General features: G+C 26.1%; 1 protein-coding gene across 1 annotated transcript; it reads left to right on the top strand.

Moving 5' to 3' along the window:
• The first annotated feature begins 3648 nt into the window (after positions 1 to 3648).
• LOC122269912 (uncharacterized) lies at positions 3649 to 13160 on the top strand. The gene is made up of 3 exons (XM_071188318.2): positions 3649 to 3779; positions 6358 to 8528; positions 12694 to 13160. The coding sequence occupies exons 1-2, from the start codon at positions 3667 to 3669 to the stop codon at positions 8318 to 8320; spliced, it is 2076 nt and encodes a 691-aa protein (XP_071044419.2). The 5' UTR covers positions 3649 to 3666; the 3' UTR covers positions 8321 to 8528; positions 12694 to 13160.
• Positions 13161 to 21022: the final 7862 nt, after the last annotated feature.

Genomic DNA, 21022 nt, shown 5'->3' with positions numbered 1-21022 from the left:
TAGGCTTATTTTATAATATAATATGAGTTTAATTTATTTTAGACCAAATGAATAATTTGTTTATCACGGGAGTCGGGTGTTCTTCACATATTATATCAGACATAAAAAAATTCTTTCTCAGAATTATATATTTCAAAAATTTTTTTTTTCTCGAGAGTTTCGGTATTCTCATCCCTGAATGGGGGGGGGGGGGCGAAATCTGGAAAATATGGTCCCAATAATATATACAGGTGTGCAATTAAACGTTTGGACTCCTTCTAGTTAATTTAACTTTTTTCGTATTTCGCCATATCTCTGGAAATTGCTAAGCAAATCAAAAAGTTTTTGCACACAATTATAAAATTCCTTTATCCGAATATAATTTTATGTAAAATAATAATTATTATATTTTATCTACTGAAGGGAAATTGAATTGTAAGGTATTACATTGTTAAGTATGTAATTTTAAGTAACAAAATACAAAAATTTAAATTAAATTGGCGGAATAATTCTAGAGAAATCAAAATTCAAAAATACTGCTTTTAAAAATTTGTTTACTCAGAAACTATTCGATTTATTTCGTTCAAATTACATACTTTAAAATGGTCAAAAAAATTTCTTACGTTACAACATAAAAATTTTTCGACTACTTTTAGTTAAAATAATTCATTATAAAAATTGTTTTTAAACGAAATTATCTTAAGAATAACGAACTTTATAATTGTATACAAAAATCTTTTGATACGCTTAAAAATTTCTCGTGATTTAGCGAAATGCGCAAAAGGTAAAATTAAAAGTTCCGAACTTTCGACTGCCTTCTGCCTAACCTATTGCTACCATATTTTTCAGATTGTGGCCAGCTGACTTCCATATTTTGAGTATCAGAATTCCAAATATGTGGAAATGAGATATATTTTTTCAAAGAAAGTACGTTTTTGTGTCGGTTTTTGTAATTTAATATATCATAAAAACATCGCCAGCATTAATTAAGTAGCACATTTAAAATGTGACCTTTGAACCCATTAAGATTGAGTTCTAGTGCGTGAAAATCCGATTATTTAATGAAAAGTTACTCAAGGTGTTCACTTTTTTATTTTGCGCACACCCTTTTTCAGAAAATATTGTATTCATTTTCAAATTTCCTCTTCATATAATAAGGCATGATTTCATAAGTTTTTATAATTAAAAAAATATTAAATTTATTTGTTGTATTTTTTCTTTATTTTTATGATTAAGTTTCCAACTAAAATTCCTTTTAAAAAAAGAGTTCAAATTCTACATTATTTTTAAAGTTAAAATATGCAACAAAACAATATTTTGAGTATAATTAAAACCAGTTCAGTATAAACTGAAAAAAGGTTGTTCAAAGTCAACTAGTTTAACAAGCTGATAATTTGTCCATATTTTAATAACTTTCATTTTAATAACTTTACATGTTAATAACTTTTTAAATTACTTTGATAGTAATGCTTTCTGAAGTTTCGTTTAAATAAAAAGCACAGGAAACAGATTAAAAAATAGCTGTAATACTGAATAGTGGAGTTCACTGTTAAAATGAAAATTAATAACCTATTTTAGTTACATATATAAAACAACCGTGTTATATTAGTGTATTAGCTTGTGTATTAAAACATTTCTATTCCTCTTTAAAATTATAATTGAAAAAAATATAACTTCTCAAAATACTATTAGATTATTTATGCACATCAAAGATACTGAAGACTATAAGAAACACTAGTTAATTGATTAAGTTATTTGGTCTGTATCAGTGCGATTCGTTGGTTACAGATGTTCTTTAAACTTAACTAATTTAAAATCTTCGATGAGAGTGAGAAAAGGCAACTTTTCTAATTACATACAGCTAAATTTCCTGTCGTTTGCATATGGTCTGAAATTTATTACAATCATTTTAAAATATTTGCTTTTAAACCTTCACCGCGCTGTGACCAGACCGACAATAAAAATAAATAAAACTGATAGATTTTTCTCTTTCAGCTGCTTCTTAGACTATTTGTGAATTTACAGTAAAATTAGTGTTCAATACAATTTAATATAAAAGCATATTGTGCGTTCTAAAATAATCACACTATATATATTCATAACTCCCCTTCTGTTGTTAATTTTCCCAAACATGAAATCAAATTGAAGTAACGTATAACGGTTTGATTATAAATTAAATCTATTATTAATTCAAAACTTTAAATTGTTTTACATTAAGCATATTAAATGTAAAGAATATTTTTGATTGATTGTTATAAATAAAATAATGTAAAATAAAATTTCAAGCACTACGTTTTTTAAAGGAGTGGAAATGAACCTATTTTGTCACAAAAAGCGAAATAATTCCGTTAATAATAATAAGAAATGCGGTAGATAATAAGAAATTTTTTGATTCATGGAGAACTGTCGCAGGTTTCTCAACGTTCTAGGAGGTAGAAGAAAAAAAAGTTGTTTGTTATTTTAATTCATTATTAATTCCGTTTATATACTGTTCGATAATTTTTTTTTGCGCGAATATTAACTTGATACCCACAGTGAAAATACTTTTAGCAAAAATTTAAAAAGCATATTCGAAAACATTACATAACGCCCGGAAAGTTTTAATAATAAATGTAGTTTATATTTTATAAAATTGAAATGAAAAAGAAAATAACTTGTGGGTCAGGAAATTTTTTTAAAAATGAATTCCCCGGAATGTCGAAATTATTTTAATTTTGCTCTGAAATTGAATAATACCTGATTAGCCTTGCAAAAACTTTCAAAGAGTTAATTGAAAAGTTTTGATTTCCACCAGATTCTCTGCAAAAAGTGTTAAATTTGGCAGATTTATAAATTAATTTATTTTTGTAAACTTTACCTCAGTTTTATTTGAGAAAAATATTTTTTTAAAATTTATATTGATTTTCTTATTTACATTTAAGAAGCATCCAAAAATGTAAGTGCTTAGGGCCTCTGAAGTTCTTAATCTGGCCCTGCTGTCAATCAATTTTTTTGTCCAGTTTAAATTTTCTGTCAATCAAAATTTCTGTCAATTTCTCCATTTTAGTTTTAATTTTCACAACAAAACTTTTAAGTTAATTTTTTTGAAGTTAAATTTTTTTAGACATTTTGAAAATTTTTATATCTTAGAATTTTCCAAACATAGCAAATACTTTAAAATGAGCAAAAAATATTAATTACAAATTAAATATCTATTTTTAAAATTGTATAGAAATCTTAGCTACAGTTTAAAAACAGTATGTGCTATTTGCGCTGAACTTTAAAAATGTATCTTTATTTTCCTGTTGCTACGCGCTTACTCGAATTCTGTTTGCTAACTGGATCTCTTAAAAAATAAGGATGAGCAACTCTGTTACTGATTTAAAGTTAGTGGTTAAAGTTAATAAAGCTATAACAATAAACTTTAGCGAAAGAGGAATAATATTTTTTTTTAAAAAAAATAACGGAAAATAAAAAGTCTGTCTGATAAACGGAAGAAAAAACTATTGAATTAATTTAATATGCATAGACGTAGCGAAGAATAAAAAATTTTTTTTATCAAAAATAAAAAGACATAAATTGTCTCAAAAGGTATTATTCATCTCTTTCACAATTATTTTATTCAGTCTGCGCATGCTCATAACCTCTAACCTCACTTTACCTGAATAATTTTCGGCATTTTTATCTGAACTTTTATAAAGTTCGAACATGGCTGCTACTGTTGTTGTCATTACAGAGAAAAGTAATATCGATGCTCCCAATCAACACATTTCATTAATCGGACATATAATTATTATTGTTCTAATCATATTCCTTCTCTTGTAAGTACTGATTTTTTTATTATTTTCCTAATTAGATCTTTTACTAAGACTAGTCCTATGCTCGATCTAGATTCGTATTCGTAAGTTCGTATACTGTGTAGTACAATTGTTAAATGTTATTTTGATGCTAAATCAGTTTAGTTATTGTATTATGCATTATAAAAGATATATTCATCAGGACATGTGGAGCAATTAGTTAGAGAATATATTCTCTATACGGGGGTATATTTTTGGGTAACGCCCTATGTGGCAGTTACACGCTAAATAATTTCTAAATGCATCATAGATTTTAGAATATAGATTTAATAGAGTGATAATATGTTGCATCTATGTTGCTTTAATAGACACATCTAATTTTTTCTGAACCTTTAATATTCATTTTAATATTCATTTTAATAATTTATTTGCCGGTACTTTACCTTTTACGAATGAGTGTATTTTTAATAACTGTTACGTTTCGTAAAGTTTCGTTAAATTTGATTCATTCTGTTTGCGGATCAGGAAAATGTTGCCAAATGTCATTAAAAAGAAGCATGTTTTACGAAAATGTAAAGCGTTTGCGATCCAATTTTTCATTATTTGAAATGTGATTCCAACATTGCATTAAATGACCCATAATTTTAAAAAAATTGACAATTGACAAAAAAATAACGTTTTTTTTGTTGTTTCTAATGACACATGGGCTAGCCAAGCTTGCCTGCCATTGGTCTTTTGCGAGTTCTGTCAAGAAGGAGCGCCTTTCGTTTGACCAGTGAACACCACAAGGGTGAAAGTACGTCTTCGCTCAGACGCACAGAGTATAGATGGCAGCACCAATCATTCGTGCAGCCACATCTTTAATATAGACATAGATCTGAAGGGGAAGGAAATTTTCTGGAGAGATCCCTATACCAATGGTACGGCTCAGCGATCGACCACAGGACTTTCAATTTCCACAGATCTTAAGATTTCCACGTATTTACTCGGTGGGTCTTAGCGCAGTTGAGGATCGGTTCGGAAAGCCGGGGTTCGATTTTCCATCCACTGGGCTACTACCTCATCCCTCTCCCCAAAAAATGAATCATTTTTCAAACGATTTAAATATTTCATAATTTTATAGTCTAGTCAATATATTTTTTATTTAGTAAGATAGTGCCTATAGTATTAAATATAAGTTTGTTACCAGTTTAATTTGCTTAAATTAAGTAGCTTTTTTTAAAAAATTTTATTTCTTCATTTTTTTCTTCTTTTTAATGGGCGAGCTTTGAAAAAACTCGTTCAAGAAATATTGCTCTTCCATATTTAGTGAGAAATTTTTGTTTGACTGAGCTTGCGCATTCCCCACTTTTATTTCTAATGCATTTTTGAAAATCAAAATTTTTAAGGTTGCAGTATTTCAATCAATATTTACTTTACATATACAATGGTTTGATTTCATGTTTGTTTAAATCAGTGTTTCCCAAATTTATGACTTTTGTGTACCCTTTCTAAATTTTTCGTAACGCTGAGCACCCCTAATAAAAAAATGAATGAATTTTTTACTATAAAAAATCGCACAAAAAGTAAAAATCACAACTGGCTGTTGACACCACTAATTATTAACTGTTAACTCTGCAAAAAATATCCAATAGAAAAATACGTAATCGTAAATTGTCATGGCTAGCTTTGTTTTTAAATAAAATTTTTTGTAATTTTCGTTTGTTGCAAGATATTTCGCATAAGAACGCGTACCCCTGCTAAACTGTTCCCGTACCCCTGGGGGTACGCGTACCACACTTTGGGAAACACTGGTTTAAATAATGTAAAAGATATGTATAATATAGAATCGCTAACGCATTTTGTTGAAGTAACTATTTTACAAACCGGAGCTATATAGTTAGTAGTTGAAATGTTTGACTCCGACTCCCGTATTACATTTTACACCGTATCCTACGGAAATTATTAATATAATCATTAAAAATTAAATAAATAAACTCATAAATTTCGAATTATCTATTTATTTATTTTATGTTATATTAGAGGTAAAGATCTTTTTTTCTTAAATTACTTTTTGTGCTATAACAAAAGAATTGGTGAAAATAAGTTTTGAAAAAAAAATTGAACAAAATAATAAAATTGTGCTAAACCATTATAAGAAAAGAGCTGGATATTACATAAATTAACATCTGAGAGTTCAACTCCGACTCCAAATTAAAATATATTTATATTTATTTTAATTTGATATTTATATATATTTATTAATATTTTCAGCGAAACCTAGGGAATAGTAAATAAAATTACTTAAAAAAATTATAAAATTCAAATTAGTTGCTTCTTTTTTATGCACTATTAGAGTTAGTTTGTACAGTCCAGTTTTTTTAAATTTATTTAGTCATTTATTAGAATTTTATTTAGTTTCATTTATGCAGTTATTTATTTCAGCGGCTAACGTACAGGATAGGCGAGTGGTAGGACTTCAAAGATTTGCTATTTTTATTATACAAAATAAATTTAATTCTTGATAATTTAGTTCAAATGACGAGGATTATCAAATTTGCAGGTTCATTATTGTTATTAATATTATTGTTAATTTTATTAATTAGAACAATGATATTTCCAGCGTTGGCTTGCATTTAGGAAGGCATTTCGCCAAGTACATAAGAAGAAAATTCTCCCGCCGCCAAGAGCCCAATTTGCTTGATGATATAGAGGAACAAGATGTTGATGTTGAGAGAGAAATTTCCAGACCAATTTCCTCTGCATCTGAGGATACAACTGCTGAAAAAGGAGTTGCTACAACTGCGCGTAGAATGCTTCGTGCCTTACCAAGAGCAATTTCAAAAGCTGCTCTTGTTGTCTCCAAATCTACTCGTAGAAGGGCTCCTAAGAATTCAGAAAACCAAGTTAATATTTCCACTATTTTTAAGCCTAGGCCAAGTTCTTCGTGCGATCGAGATGTTTTTGATATGACCAGATTCAGCTCCTTCAATTTATATGAGGACCCCCAACCCAGCACTTCTGCTACCACTGATTTTGAAGTATTGGGTGCTACCTGCAGTAATTACTATGATGAAAACTGGGAGTCTTTTTTTTCTCAAGATGGTCCTTCTGTCAGAGAAACTGCTTCCAAAAATGAAACCTTTAATCTTGATTCTGATTTGCCAAGATTTATGAATCCTCCCTCAAGGAGTGCTAGAAACAAACAAGTTCAAGGAGTTAACGAAAGAGATTTTACAACCTGCGATAATTACTATGGTAAAAACTGGGAGTCTTTTTCTTCTCAAGATTGTTCTTCTGCCTGGAAAGCAGCTTCCGAAAAAGAAACCTTTAATCCTATTTCTGATTTGCCAAACTTGACTAATCCTTCCTCAAGTGATGCAGGAAATAAAGGAGTTCAAGGACTTAGTGAAAGAGATTCTCTTCGACTCCAGCCCTGGGGTGATAAGTTAAACACCTTTGAAACAAAATTATCTGCTTCTCAAGGATCTGCTTCTAAAGATCACTATGATGATTATTACAAACATCAATCTAAGAAAGATACATACAACAATCTTGAAATCTGGCCTTCAAATTCCAGCGTAAAAGAAGAGATGGCTGAGGGGGCTACCTTTTCTCAAAAGAAAGTTAAATTCATTCAGGATCATGCTGAGTATTTCAATAACTCGAACATACTTCAAGCCGCAGACGAAAATAAAATCATCCAGTCGATGGTAGATGAAAGATTCAATACCCATACCGAATATGACGGCAATTACCACAAAAGTAATGCAGATAAAAAAGAAGCTTCTGGAAACAACTTTACTACCAAAGATGGAAAGAAAATTGTGAGAATTTTAAAACCAGTTTCAGGAAAACCCTGTCGACCCATTCATGAAGTATTAAAGCAAACTGAAGGTCCTGAACAATATTTGTTTCGTGATAAGGAAAATACCGCTGATGATTTGAATAACTCATCTGAAGAAAATGGGGATCAATCTCCTGGAATAGTCAGCATTGAATTATTTGATTGGAATACAGCTGATGATAGTAACTTGATCAAGAAGAGGAATAATGAACCTGGAACAAGCAAACAAGCAACAGTAATAAGAAGAAGTTATGGGCAACGGGACAGAAATGAACGAAAGAAACCATTTGAGCAGCTAAAGAAATTTTTTCAATGGAAAAAGGCTAAAAAGTTTGAAGATACTAGTACTGGTAAAAATTGGAAATTTTTAAGAGCTTTAAGGGAAACTCCTTACGAAGGCCATAATAAAAGTATTCCACTTCCTGTTTTCTCTCCTGAGTCCAATGGTTCTTGCTCCCAAGGAGCAAAATGTTCTTTTAGGCGTTCAAAGGCAATTACATTTATAAAAAAATTGACGAAATCTCCAAAGAATGAAACTGACGAGGAATCGCTTTCCCAAGATGTGAAAAACGAATTCAATGCTGAGGCTTTGGTTCTCGAAGAAATGAAGGAATTTCCAGAGAAGGAAACTGCTGATGAATTATTTTCCCTAGCTGTGAAAAATGAATCTAAAAATGAGGCATTGATTTTCGAACCAGAGGCTTGGTCTAGCTTTGAAAACTTGTATGATGAAGGTTAGTATTACGTTATGATAGATTTTTAAAGCTAAAATATCAATAATGTGTTTCTAATGTTAGTATTTTTCTATCATTAAGAAATTTTAAGTGACGATGAATATGGAAATGAAAGTGACAATTTGGAGGAAGACAATGATTCTATAATTGCCTGTTACGACAGCAGTGAATTTGAATTTAGCGATGAAGATAAGGAAAATCCTGACTCAAATGGTAAGAATTTAAGTATGCTAAAAATTGTATAAACGTTTCTTTTATAATAATGTCTAGGACATTATTGAATTCTAAAGCAATTTTGAATGTTGTTTGCGACAATAGTGTAGAACTTAATCAAAATGCTTTTAAGTTAGGGTCAATTTTAGTCAAATGCACTCTTTCAGTATCTTTACAAGAATGTTGGGCAAATATACAAGGACATTTGAAAGCAATTTTAAATGTTCTTTGTAACTTTAGTGTGAAAATTAATCAAAACGCTTTTATGTTAGGGTCCATTTTATTTAAATGCACTCTTTTATTATCTTTACAAGAATGTTGGGCAATTGTACAAGAACATTTGAAAGCAATTTTAAAATTTCTTTGTAATTTTAGTGTGAAAATTAATCAAAACGCTTTTATGTTAGGGTCACTTTTTTCTAAATGCACTATTTTATTATCTTTACAAGATTGTTGGGCAATTATACAAGGATATTTGAAAGCAATTTTAAATGTTCCTTGTAACTTTAGAGTGAAAATTAATCAGAACGCTTTTATGTTAGGGTCAATTTTATTTAAATGCACTTTTTTATTATCTTTACAAGAATGTTGGGCAATTTATACAAGGATATTTGAAAGCAATTTCACATGTTCTTTGTAATTTTAGTGTGAAAATTAATCAAAACACTTTTATGTAAGGGTCAATTTTATTTAAATGCACTATTTTATTACCGATTCAAGGGCTTTTTCGAAAATACGTATTGAGAAGCTAGGAGTTTATATAAGGCTCTCAGACTTTTGATCCACATATTTTTTTCAAAGTTAACCATGTTTTTAAGATTTTTAAAATTTCAAGTCCAGTGAATTTTTCAGTTTCAGTGAATTTTTCTGAAGTAAAAATATTATTCCCTCCAGTTTTTCTTTCTTATGTTGGTTTAAACTCCTATCTTTTTTTTTTCTCCTACTTTAAGAAACAAATTAATTATAATTAGTTATACAAATATCAGGTTTAAAAAATTAAATATGAATAAAGTTTTTAAAAAAATTAAAAATATTGTTAAAATCTGACCAACATTATATATAAATTTTTAATTAATTAAGTCTTGCTTATTGATTAAGTCTTGTTAATTATTTGATGTGTTTCTTAGATGCTGAAGAAATTCGAAAAATTTCCTCTCACAATTAATTAACAATGTAATTGCAATTTCATTAACGCGATGAAAAACATCTCTCAGAAAGTACAAACGTTGTTAGCAGTCAAAAACTAAGAGGGTTACAGAAATTAATTAATAGCAATAATAATAATAATAAAATAATTAAACAAAATGTGTTTGCAACTAGAAATTAACTGTGTATCATAAAAGAAATTTAATCTCAAAGTGTAAAAGGTTTCCACAAAATGAAAAAAAAATGCAATTTGAAAAATTCAAAGTGCATTTTCTTATGAATAAGTAGAAAAGAATGATAACTGATGAAAATTAGAAAAAATATATGAAGAGAAATAGATAGCAATAGATAATAAGATAATTCAAAGATAATAAAACAACTTTGTTAGTCTATCATTGGATAATTCTTCATTTTAAAGGAAGTACAAATCATTTACTTTATAGAGAACTGGTGTGGCGGAAAAGCAAGGTCAAATTAATTGTTTGCTCTGCAAGCATGCGCTTACCTGTTGAACACGCCTTCTAAGCCAGGCGTGGTTTACAAATGCATCCAACCAGGTGTTTGCAAGTCTTTGTGTTTTTTAAATTTCATTCATTTTAAGGTTCAATAAAAGAAATAGTACTCAAGAGTACATTTCAAATATGATATTTAAATAAACATATAAACGTATAGTAATGTTGCGGAAAATGAAAGGAAAGAACTTTATATAATGAAACAGAATGATTTAAGAGCACAGAAGAACATTTTAAATTGTTCGGATATTTGATTGCTATTAATTTATTCATTCATTCATTTATTTATTTATTTTGAAAAACAAAATTTTTCTCGAATGTTTTGTGCTTTTTATAAGTCAATAAGTATATTAAAAATCCTATGAGTTATTTAAAGAGAACTCATAGGTTCATTAAAAAAAAAGTACCGATTTGTTTATTTCAAATATGTTATTGAAATAAGCAAATAAATGTATAGTACTGTAGGGAAAAAAAGGAAGAACTGTAAATAATATTAATATTATTTACTGTTTTTTCAAGAAAATATAAGATAATGTAATGTAATCTTACTACATGTAAGATAATTCACAAAATTTCAAAGTGAATATCTTTGTTCTTAAAACAGTTTTGCAAAAATGAACCCAAATGTTCTGTTAGGTGTAGCAAATTACCTACTGATATTTCGTCTCATTCCCTGCACAAGGATATTTTAGGGATGCCAAAGTCTTCGAGGTTTAACAGAAACCTAACATGGTGTTTTTGAGAAGGGAAATAAAAAAAGTCACAGTTTAAATGTCTTACCCTTGAGGTAAAGCTATAATTTTAAACTATATGTATATCATCTTGATGTGAAGAACTATCTGGGTTTTAGAACTGATATAAAACTTAAATATTTTAAAAGTTATAAAATTTTTTCAAAAATCGCTTATTTAGTGACATTTTTAGCCCTGGAGAAAAATTCCTATAACTACTGATATTGCTAATTTTTATTTGTCCAGATAATGCGGTATTGGAATAAGTTTTTAAATATTAAAAGTTTAAACCACAAACGCTTATAATTTACACAAAACTGTAGCCTTTCTCCATATTGAGGTTTTGCACCATTTTCAGAATAAGCATAGAGAGAGCTGGCTACTGATAGACTAAACTTGACTTCTCATTCCTTAGTAACTGTTGAAAAGTTACAGCAGTTATGAAAATAGCATATTATTCGCAAACAAATATCATTTCATAAGAAGACGGAGCCTTCGATTAACAGTTTTAGTTGAACCAAATGGAAAAATGTATTAGATTTAAGTTTGTCAAATAAGGTGGCCATTCTTGCTCTGTTAAAAAGTCAGGACAATGCACCTTGTAGCATTTTTGTGTGTTTTAACAATGTATATGAAGCAGATCCCTATTAGAAAATCCATTTTCGTTTTCCAAAAAACTTTCTAGACTGAGGAAGCATAACATCTTTAAAATGCCGTGATAAAAATATTTGGTTTTAAACCTTTCCTGACTCATTTCATGTCACCTTATATGAGTTTTAATTGAGTTAAAAAATGTCTTTAAAATTCACAGGAATTCACAGAAGTCTTCAGGAATGAATAATAATAAAAAATAAAAAGAACTTAACTACGAGTTTTATTTTTAATGACATCTCATCTATCACGTTTTTGTTAATTTTTATTATTTCTATTTTATTGAGCTCCATTGAAAATTTATACAGATCAACACGTTAAGCTGACCACTTCTGTAAGTTGATCATATGTCTAATTTGATCCTCTAAGCACCAAACTGGCAAAAACAATTACATTCCACCTTTATAAGATGACCACATATCTAAGTAGACTATCAAATTTTTATTTTCTGCAAGTTTTATTTTATTTTATTAAACTCCTTTGGACATTTATGCATATTTACATGCTAAGTTGACCACTTCTGTTAGTTGATCAGATGTCTAAGTTGATCCTCCAAGTACCAAACTGGCTAATACAATTACATTCCACCTTTATAAGATGACCACATATCTAAGTAGACTATCAAATTTTTATTTTCTGCAAGTTTTATTTTATTTTATTAAACTCCTTTGGACATTTATGCATATTTACATGCTAAGTTGACCACTTCTGTTAGTTGATCAGATGTCTAAGTTGATCCTCCAAGTACCAAACTGGCTAATACAATTGCATTCCACCTTTATAAGATGACCTCATATCTAAGTAGACTATCAAATTTTTATTTTCAGCAAGTTTTATTTTATTTTATTAAACTCCTTTGGACATTTATGCAGATTAACATGTTAAGTTGACCAATTCTGTTAGTTGATCAGATGTCTAAGTTGATCCTCCTAGTACCAAACTGGCTAATACAATTACATTCCACCTTTATAAGATGACCACATATATAAGAAGACTATCAAATTTTTATTTTCCACAAGTGCATGGTCAACTTACACAGGTTTTACAGTACTCTTAAAATTATAATAGTTCATGTTTTATAATTCTTTTCATATTAATTAAATTAAATATGCATATTTTTTTTAGATTCTGAACGTAATGGAGAAAGCAGACGTATTTAAAAGACGGGAACTAGTCTCTGAAGAAAGAGCGACTATAATTATTAACACCTTACTTCACATTTTAATGAAATTCATTTACATTTGAATGAATTGTTCATTATTTTTTCTCTAAAGAATTATCATATCTTAATTTTAAAATTTATTTTTATTGAGTAGATATCTAAGCTTCAGATTTTAATGATGATAATTAGAATCATTCTTTTTAAAAATTTTATCATAACTAACAATATATATCACATGTAAACTTTACCTTTAAACTGTTATCCCATAAAAATAAAACAAAATTGGATTATTTTGAATAAGACATTTTCATTAAGATTGCAAGGAATTTTCATGCGGAAATTAATTTGTTTCTCATGCTATATGTTTATAAATATTTGTTTATTATTTCTTTATTAATAATATAAATGTCTTGAAAATCAAGCTGTCAAATGTTGAAAATTTACAAATTACAATACAAAATGATAAAGTGACTATTATAAATTATACAAAATAATTGAAGTGATAATTATGCTTAAAAATAAGGTACAAACCAATGAATAAAGAAAATATGTTCTAAAATATTATCATTTTTACTAAAGATTTCATAAAATTTCAGTGTGAATTTTCGTAAAGTATTTTTTGAAGATGCTATAGCAAATAATTCAAATTTTATAAATGCTTCGTACATATTTTGATAAATATTTTTATTAATTTTTTATTTACCTGTAAGAAGTTTCATTATTTTTTATAAAAATTTTAAATAGTTTTTAACAAGAGTTCATAGAGTTTTAATAGGAATAATTAAAAATATTTCTCTATTACGCTATTCCTATGGTAGAAAGTTGGGTATACATATCATATCACCCAACATGATGTTTAATATGTAACTAATAAGATAAACTTGATAAATGTTTTATGTTTCATATATATATTCTGAAAAATAGGGTTTAATACCAATGCATAAATAATTCAGTTTCTATTAAAAATGTCATTGTATTTTTATTAAAAATGTCATTGTGTTTTTTAATGAAACTCTTATAGTTTTTTACAAAAAGTTTTTTAAGTTGTTTGTTAAGATCTTATAGTTTTTAATGAAGATATTTACAATTGTACAATCCCCAGCCAAATGAATCGACGCACTACAAGATTCTATGTAAAATTTTTAATTATCACGTGATGCTACATAGCATTTTTACTTTCACTTGACTGAAACCGGCTTGTACTATCTTATGTTCCTGTATCAATTAGTTAACATTGTAATGCGATGCGTTAAAAAAATAATATATTAATGCAAATAGGAAGTATCAAAAAAAATCTCCTAAATAAAAACTCGTTATATGTGTATCGAAATCAGAAAGTATTGCAGATAAACTCGTGCAAAACAATGTAATTATTAAAACACTACAGTGCAGCGGATAATTTGGTTAAATTATTATAATTCACAAATATAATACATGAGGTACAATAATTATTCTATAATTATATAATATAGCGTCTAATTAATCCTTTCCTCGAATTTATATTATCTATCGTCTAATTTAACTAATTGATACACGCACGTAAGCAAGAGCAAATCGGTTAATCGCGTAAGAACAAATGCTATCTAGTATCACCTGATAATTAAGATTTTACATATAGTGCGCCTAATCTTATAGTGCGCTTAATAATTTGACCAGAGACTGTATTTTATAATGCTTTTAACCATCAATATAAATTGCATCAAATACATAGCATTTGAAAGATATTTGAATGAATTCAAGTTATTATGTATCAAAAATAAGGTGAAAAATTAATTTTAGGAGTATTACTAATTTGTAAAAATTGTCAGTTTCAAGGCAATGTGTTGTTGTTAAAATATTTAGATTTAAATATGTTGTTTTAAGAAATTTGATATTTTATTGTTATAGATTTTAAATTCTTTTAAAAAGGTTATGATAAGAAAATTATATGTATTTTTGTGTAATAGAAATTTCAAATTTTATCTAGTCCATTCAAATTGTATGAGATTCGTACAGATTCCAATTTAAAATATTTATCTAAAAGAGTCGCGTTTTTTATTGAAACTTTGATAGATTTTTAAATAAGTCCTTAAAGTTGTTCGTTAAAATTTTATCGTTTTTTAATGAAGGTATTTACAATTATATTTTGCATTCTCTTTAATCCTAAGTGTAAATTATATCATTCCATTTAAATGATCTCAACTTATTGTGTACCAATAATAGGTTGTAAAATTATTTCTGGGAGTAATAATATTTTGTAAAAATTGTCAGTTACTGTTTTTGCTGAAATGTTTATATTTAAATTTGCTGTTTTAAGAAATTTGTTATTTTATTGTTGAATTTTTTAAATTCCTTTTATGTTATGGACTGAAAATCTTATCTATTCTAGTCTAATAGAAATTTCTAATATTACCAAGTCCATTCAAATTGTAAGAGATTCGTAATGTATATTAGCTTTTGATCAATTCTATTTTGTTAAATGTGCTTTTTGAACTATAAAAAACTATTAAATTAAATTTTCGAAAAATTTCTTTGAGAATTTATCCTGCATTTTATTTTGAAGCATTGTTTTGAAACTTAAAAGACCTGTTAATGATTAATTATGACATTAGTGCTTACAAAGTAAGGTGGATGCAATTCATTTATTTTGCGAAAGATAGCTTATATATAACATATTTTTTCTTCTATATAAATGTTCCATGAAATGTTTACTTTTTTTCTGTAGATTTAATGTTTAGCTTTTGATGTTTATTTCAGTTTTCCATTTGTATATGGAACAATCAATCAAACGATATTTTCTCCAAAATTTGAAAATAAATGAATTATTAAATTTTTTTTACCAAAATGTTTTTAAAATTAAATGCTTGCTAGAACCATAAAACAAAACTATTAAAGAACTATAAAGTAGTTTTTATAATGCTGTTATTTTAATTTATTAAAAATAAAATTATGCAGTAGAAAAATAAAATTTCAAGAAAAATTCTGTCAGTTTTTATTGTTTAATTCATGTTTTGGAGATTTTTTCATTAATCTAAGATTAAGACAAATTTTTGTAATGCTTAATACTTAACAATACCATATATGTCATTTCGTAAATAATTGCATATTATATATATATATATATATATATATATATATATATATATATATATATATATATATATATATATATATATATGCATATATATATATATATATATATATGCATATATATATATATATATATATATATATATATATATATATATATATATATATATATATATATATATATATATATATATATATATATATATATATATATATATATATATATATATGCATATATATGCATATATATATATATATATATATATATATATATATATATATATATATATATATATATATATATATATATATATATATATATATATATATATATATATGCATAAACTGATAATAAATATGAAATATAAATTAATATATAAATGTTTACATCCTAGAAATGTTGTAATTGATTTTTGTTTTTCACTGTTTCATTCCTTTCAGAAGATTTTTCTATTATTTTAAGTGTTTTGGGGCTAAAATTTCATCCATGATTAATACGAAAATGTTTTTCATGTGATTTATTCATTGTGTTTGTTGTATTTGCATAAATTTGTAAGATTCGGTGATGGAAAATAAAAATTTGAAAAAAGACAATTTTCGTTGCTGTCTTGACTATAAATTTTTCGTTTTTCATTTATGTTACTTTAATGAAATTATTTCTATGAATTGACATTTTTTAGTTAATAACTTCAAACACATTCAAGTACCCAAGACATTCCATAAAATTTTATTTAAATGCTTCGGATACAGAGTGTTACTACATATGTTTCAAATACAATATATAATTGGAAACTCTCCAATGCATTAAAATTCAATTTTGAATACATAAGAGTTTTCGCAGAATAACGAAGTATGAAGTGTATAGATGATTTATATTGTATAATAGCTTAAAATTAATGATTCTCAAACAATATGTAATTTACAAGAACTATTCAGTACACATTATGAAAAATAACAAAATATCAAATTAAAATCACATGATAACAATAAAAAGATAACTATAATTCCTAAACTAGATATTCTTGTTTTTTTTTCATTAAAAAAATGGAGTACATAAAAATTTTAGTAAACAAGAAAATTATCTTTTCAAAATTATCCACTCTATGGTATGTGGAAGCAAAATCGTTTGGAATGAAGCTAAAAAAGCTAAATTTTAATGTATTTAAAAAGTATATAAATGTGATGTGCAATTGAAATAACCTAGATATAACTCAATGTAGTTTAAACACATATCGATTATAAATCAGGTCAAAATATGATAATAAAATTGAAAGTTAATGTTTACAAAAACTTTACCAATGTATATTCAACACAATGTGTACCCAGATGAATTAGTCAGTAATGATTAAAGTATAATGAAAAAACAATAAAATTCCAGTTTAATGTTTATAAAAACCTTACCAATACCTAATGTATAGTCAAAACTATGACAATGTGTATTCAAATGAAACAGTCAGTACTCAATAAAGGCATTTAAAAATATAATAAAAAATTTAATGTTTAGAAAAACCTTACTAAAGTACATTCAAAACAATGTGTTGCCAGATGAAGGAATCAGTACTCATAAAAGTATAATATAAATATAATAAAATTCAAATTTAATGTTTATGAAAACCTTACTAATGTATATTCAAAACAATTTGCTGCCAGATGAAGGAATCAGTACTCATAAAAGTATAATATAAATATAATAAAATTCAAATTTAATGTTTATGAAAACCTCACTAACGTATATTCAAAACAATGTGCTGCCAGATGAAGCAATCAGTACCCATAAAGGTATAATATAAATATAATAAAATTTAAATTTAATGTATATAAAATCCTTACCAATGTAAAATCAAAACAATGATAATGTGTACCCAGATGAAACAATCATCACTCATTAAATGCAGTTAAAAAAAGAATAAAATTCAATGTTAATGTTTATAGAAACCTTAGCAATGTATATTCAAAACAATGCATACCCAGATGAATTAGTCCGTATCATTAAAACTGTTTACATGCCAATGTTTCAAAAATGGAACAATGAGTTTGAATTTTAATTTTAATGAGCCCTTGAAGTCCAAGTTATATTATTTTTCATAAATTTAAAATTAAATTATTAAGTACTTTTTTGTTGCATTTATAAGTTTTTTTTTAAGAATCTTAGAAATTTGATATAACTTGTACATTTGTATCCTGCTTGTATTACAATTTACCAAAAAATCAAATTTTTGTAATATTACTAAATACTTTCAAGCTTTTAAAGAAATAATACAACGCGTTGAAGGCATCAAATTCAATTCAAAATTTAATTTTAAATTTTGAAGTATTAGTTTAAAACAAAATGTTTCATTTTTGAAACATTGGCGTTTCATAGATTCAATTCTTCAATTTCAAGTGATTCATTGAGTAATGTTGTGTGCCTTTAAAAGGTATTAAGACATTAATTCAAGATAAATTATGATGTTTGAATGGAATAAGGGGTATGGATGAACATGTTCAGGTTCAACTACTGTTCAAATTCATTTGCAGGTGGCGGTCATCAAAGTGTTCGTGACATAGAAGAATGAATTCATAGGAGGTATGAATTCATAATTAGGTATGAATACATTCTTAGGTATGAATAGGTATGAATTCATTCTTAGAATGAATTCATAGGAGGTATTGCCAAGAGAATTGAAAATTTGAAAAATTTTTTTAAAATATCATAAACGCGTGAATTGTGCTCCTCTAAAAGTATTTTAGAAACTAATCCTGGTGAATATGTTGAATAATCTCGTTAATATCTAATAAATTTATACTTAAAATTTAAAGTATTAATGTATTTAAAAAAAATTTTATTTTCAAACTTTTGAATTTTTTTCTTAATTTTTTTATGTAGGGCATCATTTTGTTGCAGAAGGAGATATGTACTAAAAAACAGCTGAAACGATCGTGACCAGCGACAGTAAAAAATGCCCTTGTCAAGCTTGTTTCAAAAACGGAAATTTGTTAAAAACATGCTTAAATATTTTTCATTCAATTTTCTTTTTAATATTTTCTGTTTTTTAATGCTATTTAGTAGGTAATTTATCAAATTTCAGGTTAATTAGCTTATCCTCCCTTTTCTTCTTTTTAACTTGTCTTTAAATGGTTAAAGGCAGTTTAAAATATAATAATATTAAAATTTAATAATTACAAAAATCTTACCAATGTGTAGTCAAAATAATGTATATTCAGATGAAATAATCAATGCAAATTAAAGCTATTACAAAAGCAATTAAAATATACTAAAATTAAATTTATCAGTCAAGACAATGTGTACAAGATGTAATATTCGGTTCTCATTAAAGCAAAAACAAGGCAGTAATAATAAAATCAAATTTAATGTTTATGAAAAATGTGTATTCAGATGAAATATTCACTGGACATTAAAGTTATTACAAAGCAATTTAAAATATAATAAAAATAAAATTTAATAATTTTAAACGTCTTACTAATGAGTAGTCAAAACAATGTGCATTCAGATGAAATAATCCACCAAAATGAAAGTTATTACAAAGCAGTTAAATATAGAATGAAAATCAAATTCAATATTTATGAACACTTCAATGTGTAGTCAAAGCAAATTGTATTCAAATTAAATAGTAAATACACATTAAAGCTATTACAAAGCATTTTAAAATATAATGAAAATCATTTTTAAAGATAATAAAAATTTTATCAATGAGTAATCAAAACAAAGTGTATTCAGATGAAATAGCCTATACACATTAAAGCTTTTACAAAGCAGTTCAAAAGATAATGAATTTAAATTTAATGTTTAAAAAGGCCTTAATATGTATCAAAACAATGTTTATTCTGTTGAAGTAGTCAATACATATTAAAGTTATTACAACGCTCTTTAAAATGTAATAAAAATCATTTTCAATGATTATAAAAACCTTATCAATGTGTAGTGAAAAAATGTATTCATATGAAATAATCAATGCATATTAAAGCTATCACAAGGTAGTTTGGACTATAATAAAAATCAAATTTAATAATTATATAAACTGTAATGAGCAGTCAAAAAATGTGCACTCGATGAAATAGCTAGTTCTCATTAAAGCAGGAACCAGGTAGTAAATCATAATAAAATCAAATTTAATGTCTGAAAAAGCCTTACCAATTTATGGTCTGAACAATGTATATTCAGTAAAAAAAAATAGTCAATACACAGTGTAATTATTACAAAGAAGTTAAAATATATTAAAAATGAAATTTAATGATTATAACATCCTTATTAATGTATAATCAAAACAAAACTTATTGAAATGAAATAAATATACAGTGACTATTACAAAGTAGTTTAAAACATAATAAAAATCAAGTTTAATGATTATAAAATCCTTATTAATGTATAGTCAAAATAAAATGTATTGAGATGAAATAAATATACAGTGACTATTACAAAGTAGTTTAAAATATAATAAAAATCAAATTTAATGATTATAAAATCCTTATTAATGTATAGTCAAAACAAAACTTATTGAGGTGAAATAAATATACAGTGACTATTACAAAGTAGTTTAAAATATAATAAAAATCAAATTTAATGATTATAAAATCCTTATTAATGTATAGTCAAAATAAAATGTATTGAGATGAAATAAATATACAGTGACTATTACAAAGTAGTTTAAAATATACTAAAAATCAAATTTAATGATTATAAAATCCTTATTAATGTATAGTCAAAACAAAACTTATTGAGATGAAATAAATATACAGTGACTATTACAAAGTAGTTTAAAATATAATAAAAATCAAATTTAATGATTATAAAATCCTTATTAATGTATAGTCAAAATAAAATGTATTGAGATGAAATAAATATACAGTGACTATTACAAAGTAGTTTAAAATATAATAAAAATCAAATTTAATGATTATAAAAATTTTACCTATGTGTAGTTAATATACAATATGCACTCATATGGATTGGTTTTTATTAAGACAATTACAAGTAAGTTGTCTTAAAGAAAATATTCCTTTTTGTTGATATTTACAAATTAAAGTGAAAGCCACAAAGAAAAAAAGAAACGAATGGGAAACAAGTGCTAAAGCTAAAAAATATTTTTAATACAGCTAAAATAAACTTTAAAATTGCTCTAGAATCCGTTAAAATCTGAATTTTACTATCTAGTACATATTAAAACGTGAGATTTCTTTTAAATGATTCATTGATTGAAGATTTTGTTTTAATTTGTGCAACAT

Source organism: Parasteatoda tepidariorum, chromosome 12, assembly GCF_982258835.1.
Source record: "Parasteatoda tepidariorum strain Cologne lab strain chromosome 12, Ptep-v5.0, whole genome shotgun sequence".
Taxonomy (NCBI): domain Eukaryota; kingdom Metazoa; phylum Arthropoda; class Arachnida; order Araneae; family Theridiidae; genus Parasteatoda; species Parasteatoda tepidariorum.
Note: the sequence above shows the minus strand (reverse complement) of the source record. Positions and strands in the feature narration are given on the sequence as shown.

Excerpts from the sequence above, each read along its gene's own strand:
- LOC122269912 (XM_071188318.2), top strand. The coding sequence starts at position 3,667 with ATGGCTGCTACTGTTGTTGTCATTACAGAGAAAAGTAATATCGATGCT. Across the intron at positions 3,780-6,357 it reads CTAATCATATTCCTTCTCTT|CGTTGGCTTGCATTTAGGAA; the intron begins GTAAGTACTGAT and ends TGATATTTCCAG.